The 14080-nt window shown below is 41.0% G+C and overlaps 2 protein-coding genes across 7 annotated transcripts; both read right to left on the bottom strand.

The window, feature by feature from the left end:
• Positions 1 to 521: 521 nt before the first annotated feature.
• On the bottom strand, positions 522 to 4615 carry LOC148788563 (uncharacterized). The gene is made up of 2 exons (XM_088878807.1): positions 4413 to 4615; positions 522 to 4026 (listed from the first exon to the last, which is right to left on the bottom strand). Exons 1-2 carry the CDS (start codon positions 4613 to 4615, stop codon positions 522 to 524), a joined length of 3708 nt encoding a protein of 1235 aa, XP_088734933.1.
• A 1799-nt stretch (positions 4616 to 6414) lies between these two features.
• NP3 (NPK1-related protein kinase 3) lies at positions 6415 to 12761 on the bottom strand. Of its 6 annotated transcripts, none has more exons than XR_847402.3 (19): positions 12165 to 12761; positions 11866 to 11904; positions 11471 to 11536; positions 11279 to 11389; positions 10838 to 10918; positions 10674 to 10751; positions 10510 to 10592; positions 9891 to 9972; positions 9695 to 9795; positions 9473 to 9512; positions 9249 to 9308; positions 9115 to 9167; positions 8811 to 9033; positions 8458 to 8691; positions 7897 to 8207; positions 7738 to 7805; positions 6918 to 7026; positions 6777 to 6828; positions 6415 to 6684 (listed from the first exon to the last, which is right to left on the bottom strand). XR_847402.3 is itself a non-coding variant. In XM_088878080.1 (19 exons), exons 1-17 carry the CDS (start codon positions 12615 to 12617, stop codon positions 6920 to 6922), a joined length of 2190 nt encoding a protein of 729 aa, XP_088734206.1. In that variant the 5' UTR covers positions 12618 to 12761; the 3' UTR covers positions 6415 to 6684; positions 6777 to 6804; positions 6918 to 6919. The 6 variants fall into 6 exon arrangements, 5 of the variants coding, with proteins under 5 accessions (XP_088734206.1, XP_011071554.1, XP_011071555.1 ...); XM_088878080.1 differs by having other exon boundaries at positions 6777 to 6804; XM_011073252.3 differs by having other exon boundaries at positions 6415 to 6828.
• Between the last annotated feature and the right edge of the window lie 1319 nt (positions 12762 to 14080).

Below are 14080 nucleotides of genomic sequence, written 5' to 3'. Positions count from 1 at the left end.
AACTTTCCCATCAATTGCTGCACCATCTCCTTATACCGTGTCATGGTTCTCTCTCTCGTCTCGTATGCCCCCTCAATCTGCATAGCGATTAGCTGTGAATCGGTAAAAACCTCCAGGTCACGAGCTCCTGCCTCGTATGCTAGCTCCAATCCCAATACCAGCGCCTCGTATTCCGCTTCATTATTTGTCACTGGGAATGATAGGCGAGCTGCGACCTCTATCTCGACTCCTTTGGGTCCTTGGATCAGCACGCCTGCTCCTCCGTTGTTCGCATTGGAAGACCCATCTACATGCAGCATCCATTTCGAACAGGTATGGTCGGGGGCATCGGGTTCTCTCGGATCGCTGGACAACTCTGTGATGAAGTCTGCGAGCACCTGTGCCTTCTGGGCCGTCCTGGGCTGGTACTCGATATCATGTTGCCCCAATTCGACCGCCCATTTGATTAATCTTCCGGAGGCCTCCGGTCGCGACATCACATGCTTAAGGGGGTGGTTCGTCAGCACCACCACTTTATGCGACTAAAAATATGGCCGTAGTTTCCGGGCAGTTACGACCAATGCGAGGGCGAGTTTCTCCATCTCTGAGTACCGCAATTCAGCCCCTTGGAGCATTTTACTGACATAGTAGACTGGGTTCTGATGGTTCGCCTCCTCTCTCACCAGCACGGAGCTGACCGCGTTCTCGGACACTCCAAGGTACAAGAACAGCGTCTCCCCATCTTTGGGATTTGCGAGCAACGGGGGTTTGGTGAGATACTCCTTCGGTTCTTGCAAAGCCTGTTCGCATTCTTGAGTCCACGCAAAACTCTTGGGTTTCCTCAAGGCTTTGAAAAATGGTAGGCTTCTATCTGCCGAACGCGATATAAACCTGCCCAAAGACGCGATCTTTCCGGTAAGCTTCTGCATTTCCTTGATCGAACTTGGCGATCTCAGGCCCATAATGGCTTGTATCTTTTCTGGGTTCGCTTCTATCCCTCGTTCACTGATCATATATCCCAGAAACTTTCCCCCGGTCACACCAAAAGTACATTTGTCTGGGTTGAGTTTCATCCCATGCGACCTCATTATGCTGAACGCCTGAGAGAGGTCTTTGATGTGGTCCTGCGATCTCTTACTCTTGACCAGCATGTCATCAACATATACTTCCATGGTTCTTCCGAGCAGATCGCCGAACATCTTATTAACCAATCGTTGGTAGGTTGCGCCCGCATTTTTCAACCCGAATGGCATCATGTTGTAGCAATAAATCCCTTTATCTGTAACGAAGGAGGTTTTATCTCTATCCTCTTCTGCCAGTTGGATCTGGTGATATCCTTGGTATGCATCCATCATTGAAAAGAGTTCGAACCCTGCGGTCGAATCCACCATGGTATCGATCCGCGGCAGTGGGTATGGGTCTTTAGGGCACGCCTTATTTAGATCCGTGAAGTCCACACACATCCGCCATTTTCCTGAGGATTTTGGGACGAGCACTACATTGGAGAGCCAGTTCGTGTACTGGATTTCCGATATATATCCAGCTTTCAGCAGCTTCTCGACCTCTTGCCTGATAGCATCGTTCTTTTCATTGCTGAAATTTCTCTTCCTCTGTTGCACAGGTCGAGCAGTGGGGTCTACATTCAACCGATGTACAATGACCTCCGGGTCAATCCCGGTGAAATCCGACGGACTCCACGCAAACATATCCGCGTTCTTCCTTAGAAAGTCGATCATGGCCATTTCCCCCTCGTTTAGGCTAGAACCTATCCTGGTCGTCTTGCTGGGGTCCTCTGCGGCGAGCTGAATGGCCTTGTATTCCTCACTGGGTTTCAAATGTTCAGCTTCATATGGTCGGGGCTCCGCGTCCTCCCTGACCTTCTGTTTCTTCGACCTCGGCTCTCCCTTTATTGACAAATTGTAGCATTTGCGGGCCTCCTTTTGGTCGCACGATACCTCCCCGATCCCATATTCAGTGGGGAACTTCATCTTCATATGGTACGTGGAGATGACCGCTCGGAACGAGTTCAACCCGGGCCGTCCCACTATGACATTGTACGTGAACGGGGTATCGACCACCAAGAATTTAACCATCAGGGTTTTCCTCTTCGGCTCATCACCCATGGACACCGGCAGCTCAATCGTCCCCAATGAGGCCACTTCGCTTCCTCCAAAGCCGACCAGCGGGGTCTTTACTGGTTCGAGCCTCGCATTTTCCAGCCCCATCCGGTCCACGACATTTTTGAAAATTATGTCCGCTGAGCTCCCGCTGTCAATCAACACTTTGTGGACGGTGAAGTTCGCGATATCGAGCTTAACGACCATGGGGTCGTTTTCTCCACCGTCCTCCAATCTGTCCGAGCTATTAAATGAGATGGCCTCTTCGCCCTCCACCTTCAGCACGAATTCCTTCTGTCTCACCGATCCGGCTGTTCGGGCGCATCTCTTCCGTGTTCGACTCGAATCTCCCGCAGTCGATCCTCCCGCAATGGTGTATATGATGCCTTTAGTGGGTGCGTTGTTCCCACCCATCGGGGGTTTGTCGGTCCTTGATGGGCCCGGGTTTCTGTCTCGGTCCGGGCTTCTCGATCTACTCCTCCTTCCTCCCCCTCCGATCTTACAATTTGGGGGCACGCGATCTCGGAAGTGCCCCTGTCGAACGAGCCTTTCGATCTCGTCTTTCAACTGGTAGCACTCCTCTGTACTGTGTCCTCTCTCCCGATGGAAACGGCAGTACTTGTTAGACGTTTTCTTGGTGGGGGTGTATCTCGTATGCCTAGGCCATTTCAGCACGTCGGCATTCTCTACCATCATCAGAGCCTTCTCCCGAGACATGGCCAAAGGAGTGTAATTGTGGTATTTCGGCACATACTTGGGCTCCCTCCGTTTCTCCGCTTTCGGTTTGTCGTTTCCTCCTCTTTCCTCATGAGGTCGTCTGGGAATGTACTCCCGCTCCCTTCGCTCTGAGTCTTTCATCGCGTTCATCTCCTCTTCGTCAATGTATTTCTGTGCTATCGCCATCAGTTGCTCGACATCGAAGGGAGGATCTCGCGCGAGGGCGGAGGCGAAAGAGCCCTTCCTGAGTCCGTGAATGAGAATACTCACGAGCATGTCAATCCTCAACTCTTGCACCTCCAAGGTCTCATTGTTGAATCGGCCCATGAAATTTTTCAACGTCTCATCCTCTCTCTGTCGGATGTTGAACAGATGGGTAGCCGACCTCTTTTGTTTCTTCTTGCTCGCAAAATGGAAATTGAACTTTTGCACGAGCTGCTCGTAGGACTCAATGCTTCCTCGGGGTAGGTTCGTGAACCACTCTTGAGCTTTTCCCGTAAGTGTGGTCGCAAACAATTTAGCCATTATCGGGGCTGATTGTCCGTAAAGATTCATCACCATTTCGAACGCGGCTACATGCTCCTGGGGGTCTCTCATCCCATCGTACCTCCTCAGATCGGGTACCCTGAACCCCGGCTCGACAGTCTGAACGAGGATTTCATTACAGAAAGGGGAGTTCTTGTTCTGCGCTACGATCTCCCCCCGTTTCTTCAACTCGTCGATCTGCTTGTTTAGGCTGTGTATCTGTTTGCCCACGCTTTCCACTTCGGCCGTGGATATAACCGGCTCTCTTCTTTTCGCGCGTCCATGGCTGCTGGAGCCTGCATCGGATGATGCCGGTCGCTTACTGCGATGATCATGTTCCCCTTGAACTCTTGACTCTCTTATTGGCTCCACGTTTTCGAATAACTGTCTTCTAGCAGTTTCTTTGACCAGGGGGGTCGCTGTTCTCCTTTCATATTCTACTATGGCCTTTCGGCTTGCCTCCTCTATCATTCTTTGCAACTCATCCGGAGTGATTTGGATGGTTGCACCTGCTCCTCTCCTGGGTGTTTCTTCCTCGGCAGCATTTCTCCTCGATGAACCTTCCATAATGACAAAATTCTCAGAAGTTCCCACAGACGGCGCCAACTGATCCGGGTCGAATTGTTCGATCTCCTGAGACGATCTCACCGCTGATCGACTAACTCTTCCGAAACAGGTTTTGGATCCCCTGAGAATAAAACACGGACTGTGAGCTCGTCGGGTATGTCCCCGACAATGACCCTCCGATGCTCAAGTTAGGTTGATCGAGAGAAATATGCTCTATCTCAAAGTTCGATCTCAATTAATGTGTAGCAGTTACCTTATTTACGGCGTATCGGGGTCTATTTATAGTGCACAGTTGTACGGCAAGTACTGGGCCACGTGGCCTCATCTGGTTGATTCTCATTCTAATCGAATGGCCGTCATTGTCCGGGTCTTCTGTCGGTTCCTACGACCCGGGTCGGGTCCTCTGCGACCCGCCCGCTGCGAGGTACGCGGATCCGGTCGCGGAAATGACCATCCTACCCTTAATGAAGGGCTTTTTAGTCTTATTGCAGGGGGTTATACATATACCCATCAGAGGTGATGCTCTTGGGGAAGATTTTGATTGCTTGACGCAAGGTTTCAAGATCGAAGGCGGGGCGGATGGAGGATCTATCTGCAAAACCACCAGCACATTCCACACCAAAGTGGAACATCATGTTATACAAGAAAAGATCAAGTCTGGCAGAGAGAGGGCAAAGGCAATTTTCAAGGCTGTTGAGACTCACCTCCATGCGCACCCTCATGAATACAACTAATTATTAATTAAAATATATAAAAATGAAATAAAATGAAGTGTGCCGGTGTGAGAGTGTGTGATATTTTTTAATTATCAAATAATTGAATTATATACTTGGTCCGAATTAGAATTTCTTTGTAGGTGTATCCTTCTCCATGCAACCATGAGCCTGGAGCTAGGGCTAATGAGGACTCGTTTCCATTACCTGCTCCTAGCTTCATAGCTCTAGTCGACAGACATAAATTTAGGGATGATTACACTTACACCGTTAAATTTGTAATTTATTTATTTAAATTATTTTTATCTTTAAAAAAATTACACATACACTTATCAACATTATTTATATAAATCACTCATATTTTTTTAAAAAAAATACGCATACACCCAAAACAACATCAAAATCATCATATAAATCACTCATATTGTCATTGATGATATTTGTAAATACACAAAATATGAAAAATTTATATAAATAAACTGTAAATCAAGGAGTATAAATATAATTATCCGTAAATTCTAAGACAGATCAAGTACGATAATTAGTAATTCAAGATCCACCAAGAAACTTTGAATGATAAAAAAAAAAAATACGGTGTAATGGTAAATTGGAAGCAACATAATCCATTTCCTAACATCTTCTTGTTCAAATTAAGGTGTCTCTAACTACTCTTCAAAACCTCGAATATTTAAATAATTATTACCAAATAGGTTGTCCTTATGGTGAAAAGGTTTTAAAACTCCATCTCATTTTTCACCATATGAACTCCAAAGGGCTGATTGGATTAGCATAAAAGTTTTCTAAAGTATTTTATAAAATGTTTTAAAGTGTTGGATAAAATTTTTAGAAATAAACTCATAAAATAAAAAGATAAAATATTAGGAAATTATAATTCCTTTAGATAAACATGAGGAGTTTCCCTACTCGTTCTTAAAATTTGAACAAACCCCTTCTAATCATATTAATTACAAAATTGTTGCTACTAATATTTTATAATATTATTACATCATAAAACATTAAAAGCTTATTTTTAAAATAAAATCTTAAAAACATCTTATGAAACATACCAACTTATAAAATGGTTAAGCCAAACACCCTCTTAAGTTTCTTTCAGTGTCTGAAAAATCTCACACACAATGACCATTTCAACTATTACATTGTCCACCACTCATTCACATGCCTCGTTTTGATTTTCAGAAAAGCACTTGCTTTTCCATTATGCTCCATATGCAAAGGAGATATGAGCTCTACCAAACATACTTCGTTCACTTTCACCAACCAACTACATAAATCTGTTCCAAGAGCCATGATGATTCATAGAAAATTTAGTCATCTATGGTATTATGATGTACATCTGTTCTGAAACATGACGGCTGATTACGCTAATCAAGCTAAGGTTCACACAAAATTTCCCTCGTCAGATCATAAATCATGCTTCTTTGAATTCAAACAAAAAATGCACCCATAGCATAGCTGCTGGTCTTTCAAGGGTGATGTTTCTCACATGAAAACATGTCGTACAAACACTTCCGTTAATCACTAAACAGATTTTCTGTTATTACTTCAGGTTATGAACGATAGGCCTGAGCAAGCAGAAGCTGAAAATACTTAAAAGAACCTAGTATATGAAGATGAAGTCATACTGGGAAGATTGTCAGTGATTTTCAGTAAAATTTTAAGTAGAAAGAGGACACTTGCTAGTCTAAATTTACCAATCCTAACCATATTTAGGTATATTTCAGGTTAGCATTCAAATATATGGTGCGGAGGGACAAATTAGAAATCAAGACAAGAGGTTCAGTAACCACCCACATTTATTTCCTCAAACCAAACACAGATCATATACTGCACAGGGAAAAATGTATACAATACATTGTTCTTTCAGAATAGACATAAATTTTACACGTGCTAACGAAACCTAGCTTGTGTACTTCTTTTTGAACATCAATCCAAAACTTTAAGCTTGAGAGAGGAGTTGACCGCATGACTTCACACATGACGTTGTGGCCAGCACATTCGTTATATCACAAAATGAAACTTGCCAACCAGGAGAGGTATGCACAACTCTAGTGAGAAAACGGGATATAATTATACCAGGAGCAGAGCAAAAAAAGTCGATTTACTCACAGGCATAGGAATCCATTCAGTAAATTCTCACTCGAGTTAACGGAGTCCAGTTTCTTGATCTGCACAAGGCATTGTCTTCCCAACTACATATGTTATTCACGTGCTTGAGAAAGGAGATAAGTATTACACAATCTGCAACTCAAACATTTTTATGAAACCACTCGAGACTTACATTTATTTCCCAGGAGATGCAAACCTTAATCGATCTCTGTGGCGATTCAACATCCGATCCTTTGGAGATGATGTTTTAGCTGCACTTGCACCTGCTAGACGCATGAGTTCTGCAATACAGAAATTTTATCTCATGTTCCATTCAACAATCAAGAAGACGGGAACAGAAGCCGCAACAGTTAAAACACCATTAAACAGACATGCAGTGCTGAGAACAGAAACTTCCCAAAACTGCACCTGTTAATGATTATTGTGAAGTGACATATTGACTAAGAGAAGATTTAGCGTGCCAGAAGTTGCATTTTCAACACAATTTTATGCTGTAAATGAACGAAAAATATCTAAGCACCGTAAGCCCAAGGAAATGCTATATGAAACTTTCATATCAACTCCAACGGCTGCATGTACACAAGCTAAAGCCATGTATATGTACATATCATGATAGCTGAACTCGTACACCATTCTTGCCAAGCTTTGATTGGGGGAGAAAAAGGGATTTGCAGATGGAATAAAGTTCTATACAGAAATACTTCAAAAATTGGGAAGCAGTATACTACCCGATAAATAAAGTAAAAAGGGCATCTCCGCCCCAAGAAGAAGTGTAGAAGAAGATACAAAAGAGAAAACAGAGTACTCTTTCAGAGACTAAGGAGGTAGCAACTAAGTACCCAATGACAGAGACTTGTGTATAAAATTAAGGAAAATACAAGGTGCTCCTGGGAATGCATTTGTCATTTGGAGTTCATTGCTTCAGAAAAGTAGGAGAGCTTTCATTACGCCCCAGTAAACACAGAAGGTGCAAGCAAAATAATAAAACTTGCCTCTGGTCCTTTCAAGCTCTTCATCAAGTTCTTCTTTCCATTTTTTCTGTATTTCGCTGAACCGAGAGCTACAGGCCCAAAATGTTTCACAACTCTCAAGTTAGAGGAGAAACAACACTGTTAGTTAGAACATGTGCTAAGGCCAAAAATTCCATGTACCTTGGAGTAAGTGGCTCCCGCTGAGAATCAAGAAGCAGCTCTTTAACATCCTGAGAAGCTTGATGGTTTACATTGCCAATATTTGATACACGTCTTGAACAACTCTGGGGACTTGAGCTGTACTCAACATCAATCGCAGCAGAAAATCTTCTGTTACCCACCCTAGTGGGCGACCTACTTTTAGGGGGTAAGTTGCAATTATTTGAAGCATTTTCCTTGTTCCCAGTCCCAACAGGACTTGGGGGCCCAGCAACATTCAAAGAATTGTAGAATTCATATAGAGGTGTTTGCAGCTTCTTCAGTTCGAAAGCCTACAAGAAAGTAACATAGCAAGCACACATAAAGACAGTGTTTGTTGCCAAGAAAATGGGAGGAAGGTTAGAGACTAGAGACCTCAAAATAGAATTCCTAGTTTATTTGAATGAAACTTCAAAAAACGATGCAGAAGTTTTTATCAGAATAGGTAAATCTTGGAAACCTTTGGCCGAGTCTTGTAAATCTCTGCGACTGTAAGTTATTTCTAAACATAGAATAAAAAGGAAACACTTTCTTGAAAAATACCTTTTCATCAAGAAATGCTCTAATCTTTGATTCAGTTACTTCATCATCATCCTCTGATCCTGACTGCCCTCTTGGAAACGTGAATCCACAATCAACCTCAGCAGAAGCAAAAGACCTATCTCCAGAATCAATAGTTTGGTTCAGAAGCGACACTGTTCCACTTTTATTTAACTCTGGACTTTCATCAAACTTGCATGGCCAATGATCATTAGGTTCACACATAGGATTAAAACTCTGTATCAAGAAGGCAATGCAGAAATTTAATTAGCATTGCAGTCATCTATGGCTGAAAAAATCACTGTAATTGAGGAAAGTATTAAGATTCATGGAAACTAAGCTGTGTGCTTCTTTACCTGATTACAATCACTAGAAACAGCAGTTGGCATGAATTTCATAGATGCACCAAGCACAAGATCATCATCATCAATTCGACATATGTCATCATCAAAATTGACAGGTTGCCAAAGCGATCCTCTTTCTGAGAGTCGCTCAGGATGAATAGTCGAGCATCTGGGACCACCAAAATCAACAACATCCTTCAGACCATTGCACGACCGCTTCGCCTCTAGGTTCATTCTACAGCATAAATAAACCCTTTAAGCCAATAGGTTCAAGTTACACAAAGATACCCGAATTCGTTTACCATAAAAGACTTACGACTTCTTGATATCAACCCCAATATCTGCCATCCGCTTTCCAGAACCGTCCCTCTGATCCAGATATTTAGGTAATCAGTAAAGATGGCCATACATAGTTAAGAAACATAAATCAAGAAATAAGCATCTGCTGACCACAAGCGAAGAGCGAAGCATGACATAGGATTGCCGACATTCTCCAGTAACAAATGGATGCTGAAAATAAACCATGAAGAAAATGTCAAGAGCCCGACATAATTGTTCAAGTGTACGACACCGAAAATAAGTTTTCATCACATTAGGGTGCTGTCATGTACCGGGCATGACTAATGCAGTGCCAGTGCAGTGTTAGCAACAAACTAAAATAGACTTGGGACTACCTTTAACAACTCAGATGCTGTGGGCCTCAGGTCAGGCTCCCTGCAATAATTTATGAAGTTGACCATGAAGACTCAAGTAAGACACCAAACAAATACAAGAATACATTATACCTTCACATTATTTTTCAAAGGATAATTATTCAATTTATTACAGAAAAGAGGAATTTAAGCATTCAAAGGGATAAACAGGAAAAACCCAAATGCCAGTATAAACAAACATACTTCTGTAGACATTTCAACAAAAAGTCCTTTGCTTCAGCAGAAAGATGCTCTGGTATCGGTGGATGAGATTTAGTTGTCCCAACATAAAAGAGAGCAGCAACCTAAAATGGCACCAATGGTTAGGACCCGAATCAATTGATAACATGGAAAAAAATAACATTAAAACTAGCATATTAGCACACTATAACGTGTATACCTCCTGATATTGCTGACTCCAAGGAGCCTTTCCAGTAGCCATTTCAATAACAGTGCATCCAACACTCCATATATCCGCAGAGCTGCAGACATTTAATTAGAAAATTCAGATTCAGAAATACAGATTGAGTTCAGGTGGTAGCCAAGAGATGAAAAATAATAATCCGAACACAAAAGTGCTTCCGGAAAGGCAGTATCTAAAGGAAAGGAAATAAAATAGGAGGACACAATTAAACAGGTACAAGATTGAATTATTGCATTGCCTATGTCAAACTTCAATTTATTGTAAGCAAAACCTGTAGTTGCTTGTTACCCATGCAACTTTTAATGTGTTGTCTACTTAGGAGAAATTGGGAAAATGTACAGAACAAGAATCCCCAGTCCTCACACCTTTTGGTGCCATTAACTTATGAATATTATCTGGAATAACCAAAAAGATCATGCTGTAAAGGAGACAAATACAATATAAGGTTGCACTCCTTATTGCAGTAAGTAAACTAATTTGACAAAAGGATACAGATATACACAAGTGATCGTTCTGTACGCACTACTTAAATGAATGCACGGAAAGTAAACAAATGCTAACTTCACGAGCTACTAAGGTGTGTGTTTCTACTCACTAGCTATGTCCACTCTGAACAATAACTTCAGGAGCCATCCAATATGGAGTACCCTTCATTGACTTAGCACCAGTAACAGTAGCCTGCAGCAGCATTAGATAAACAATTATAATGCAATATTTGCTGAGGTATAGAAATGGTGGGAAAAAGGAAGAAAAACATACCAATGCCTCAACTTTTTTGGATGCTCCAAAATCAGCAAGTTTAATGCATGCCTTATTGTCGACAAGAATATTTGCTCCCTAATAACATTCCAAATTATCACCTCAGGGAGATATTCAGCATGTAATGTCTCTCAATGATACAAAACCATGAAAACAAATAATACCTTGATGTCCCTGTGCATAATTTTGTTCTTGTGCAGGTATTCCAGCCCAATCAACAATTGTTTTGTGTACATTCTAATTACCTGAAATACATATCCAAAGATAATTTTTAAAAGCTGTGGAAACTAGTATGATGTTTCAAAACAATGATTAAAGTTCCATAACAAGCCAATTTGATGTACATTTTGTTGCAATCCACTTGCTAAACAGAATGGCTGATGAAATTTTTGCACATTACAGTGTTAAATTATCAATTAAACTTCCAGAAGCGAATTCCATCTCCTAACTGAAGCAGTTTTGAGGACCCAGGATGCTAGAGACAGGGAGAATTTCAGCTTTGAGATTTTGTAATGAATAACATTGATGCAAATATCTTGAAAATACTATCGGTTATTTGACACAAATTGCTAAGATATGCCATGAAACGAAAACAAATCACTTACAGATTCTGGAAAAGACCCAAATTTTCCCAAGAGAGATGAGATGGATCCTCCTGGGACAAATTCCAGCAATATATTCAATGAATCCTCTTCTCTTGCAGTTCCCAAGTATCTCTGAGCAACAAGAGAAAATACACTCAGATCAGAAGTTGAAGAGCACTAACTATAAAACTATAAATATTTATCTTGACTCACCACAATATTTGGATGAGAGAGATTTTTCAATAGATTCACTTCTTTCTCAAGCTCCCTGATATACTCCTGAAAAATTCAATACCCAATTAATCTATCAAATTTATGTGACCAAAATTTTAAGCTAGCAAAAGATATGAAAGCAAACAAATGCTAGCAAACTCAAAATAAACTGCATCTCAGTAAGCAAGCAAACAAGTAAGAAAATGCAGACTTGTCTACATGATATACCATATATTAATATTATATAATTAGAAAAACTAGGAAATTCCAGATTATTCAAACTGCAGAAATATTTAACCGTGTCGAAATAAAAGTTAATGTTTGAACACGGTGACTCTACACGAGTAGAAATTAAACCGTGTTTTACACAAATCAGCTCAGCTATATGGCATTACTTGTGTTTTCTTCGAAGCACTGTTGGCAGAAATTGCAACCTGTACACAACAAAGAGAGAACAGAAGAGAAACTGATCAACAAATTAGATACAAATTGAAAAAGAAGATCAAATTAAGGTTCTGTCCACTTATGATAGCTAACCCATGTATGGTTGTTCTTATATCTTTTTATATTTAGAAGCTTTTAATTTGACACTAACACTAACTTTGCATGAAAAATCGAGTACACTTTCCCTTTCATCAGCTAAATACTCACAAAAAGAATTTAAAACGAGAAGAACTATATCGACATTATCAACCTCTTTGACAGCCAGCAATTCACCCGAATCAAGATTCATCCCCATGTAAACCCTCCCAAAGGCGCCGCACCCAATCAACTCCCCCTTCCTCCACCGGATTGGCGGCGGCAGTGAAACCTCCTTCTTCTTCTTGGATTCTTCTTCTCTCCCTGCTTTTGACGCCGGCATTAAGTCATTCCTATCTGCAACCACACCCGCCTCCTCTCCCACGTCGGCTTCTTCCATTGGAGGCAGCGGCTCCTCCTCCTCCATCATCCGCGCCGCCTTCACCGGATTTCTTTGCGGCGTCACAATTGGAGGCAGTGCGTGAACCGGCGGCTTCGCAAAGAGTCCGATTCGCGATTTACGGATGCTCGACCCGATTTTCTCCACGAATCCACCAAACCCGGCAGGTTCTTCTCCCGAGGGCTTGAAAACCAGGGATCGCCTGACGGACCCTATGAAGTCTTGCATCGGCGGAGTTAGTGTAATGTAATTCAGTACAAGTTTGGGGGATAACACTGCTGCGAGAGAGAAATCTTAGGGCTTCTTTCTGGGTTTGTTCATCAGAGTGAAGAGAGTGGAGAGAGAAGAGGGAAAGGAGCGTTTGAAAATAAAATAATGGAGAAGAAATTGTTAAAATTTCGACTTTCACCCGCTAATATTTACACTTTGACCCCAATTCCTTTCTGTTTTTGTAATACGACCCCAATAAATTTGAAAGTTTTGAGAAATGAGCCGTTGTGTATTAGCATTTCACAACGCGAAAATTTCGGATAGTCACTAAAAAATAAAAGAAAATACAAAATGGTCTTTTGTGGGCTTAGGCCCAAAAGAGGGGAAAATAGAAAAACACTTGCTGCATATAAAATTTACTAGTCATAGAAATACAATCGTGTATGCATAATTTATATTTATTTAATTATATAAAATTAGTGTGTTTCTGAGTAATATTTTATATAATTAAAGAAATTTAAAAATATTCTAAATAATTTTAAAAAAATTTATAGATGGTTCATAGCTTGTTGAGTAAGCTATTAATTACGACCACAAATGTATGATCAATAACCTTCCACAAAGTAGTATAAATAGGCCTTCGTGAAAGATGAAATGTGTAGAGAAAATCTATGTAACAAACTACTATCTATCCTTCTCCAAGCTCTCCAACTTTTCTTGTTCTTCTTTTGTTGATCTAGCCAATACCTTTTAATCTGGTCTTGTCTGCATATTTCAAACTAATCAACCTAATATTCTTTCAATTACCAATCCCCTTTTATAAAATAAAGGCTTATCCCCCTATATTTTGAAAATTCAGCTAAAAATCTCCTTGTCTTTTAAAAATAAACTAAACCTCCCTCTGTTTTATTAAATGTAGCTTAATCGTCCCTCTTCATTCAATATAACTAACGATGTTAATTTTTTTTATTAAATGACCATTATACCCTTACTTATTTTATATCTTTTTTATTTTAGTGAATGTTGAATCTTTATTGGCTACATGAAAACCGTCAGATCTAATCAATTCATCTTAAACATTGAATCTTAAATTTATAAAAAAATCAAGAATTTAGATCTAACTAATTTTAAATATATATTATAAAAAATAAAATTATTATTTCAAAAAATAAATGAAATAAAATTAACCCCCAACCACCCCCACCCCCACCTCCCAAACCTCCCGCCGTTGCTCTCCCCACCCCTAGCCACTTGACCCTCGCCCCCATTCCCATCTGTCGCCCCCCAACAAAAGGGGGCAACAATGTTGCGCTCGCCCCCGATTTAGGCGACTCACCATTGCCCAGACCTACGCTATTCTGGGTGACGGTGATCGCCCAGATTGGGGGCGATGTCAGAACACAGGGGCGGTCTCCCGCATCTTTTTTAAGTTTCTAAATTTTGAATTTAAAAAGATTAAAAATTTAAATTAGTCAAATTTA

Source organism: Sesamum indicum, linkage group LG3 (genome assembly GCF_026168435.1).
Source record: "Sesamum indicum cultivar Baizhima isolate 11 linkage group LG3, ASM2616843v1, whole genome shotgun sequence".
In the NCBI taxonomy this organism is placed as follows: Eukaryota; Viridiplantae; Streptophyta; class Magnoliopsida; order Lamiales; family Pedaliaceae; genus Sesamum; species Sesamum indicum.
The sequence above is the reverse complement of the archived record's forward strand: the minus strand, read 5'-3'. Positions and strand labels throughout refer to the sequence as shown.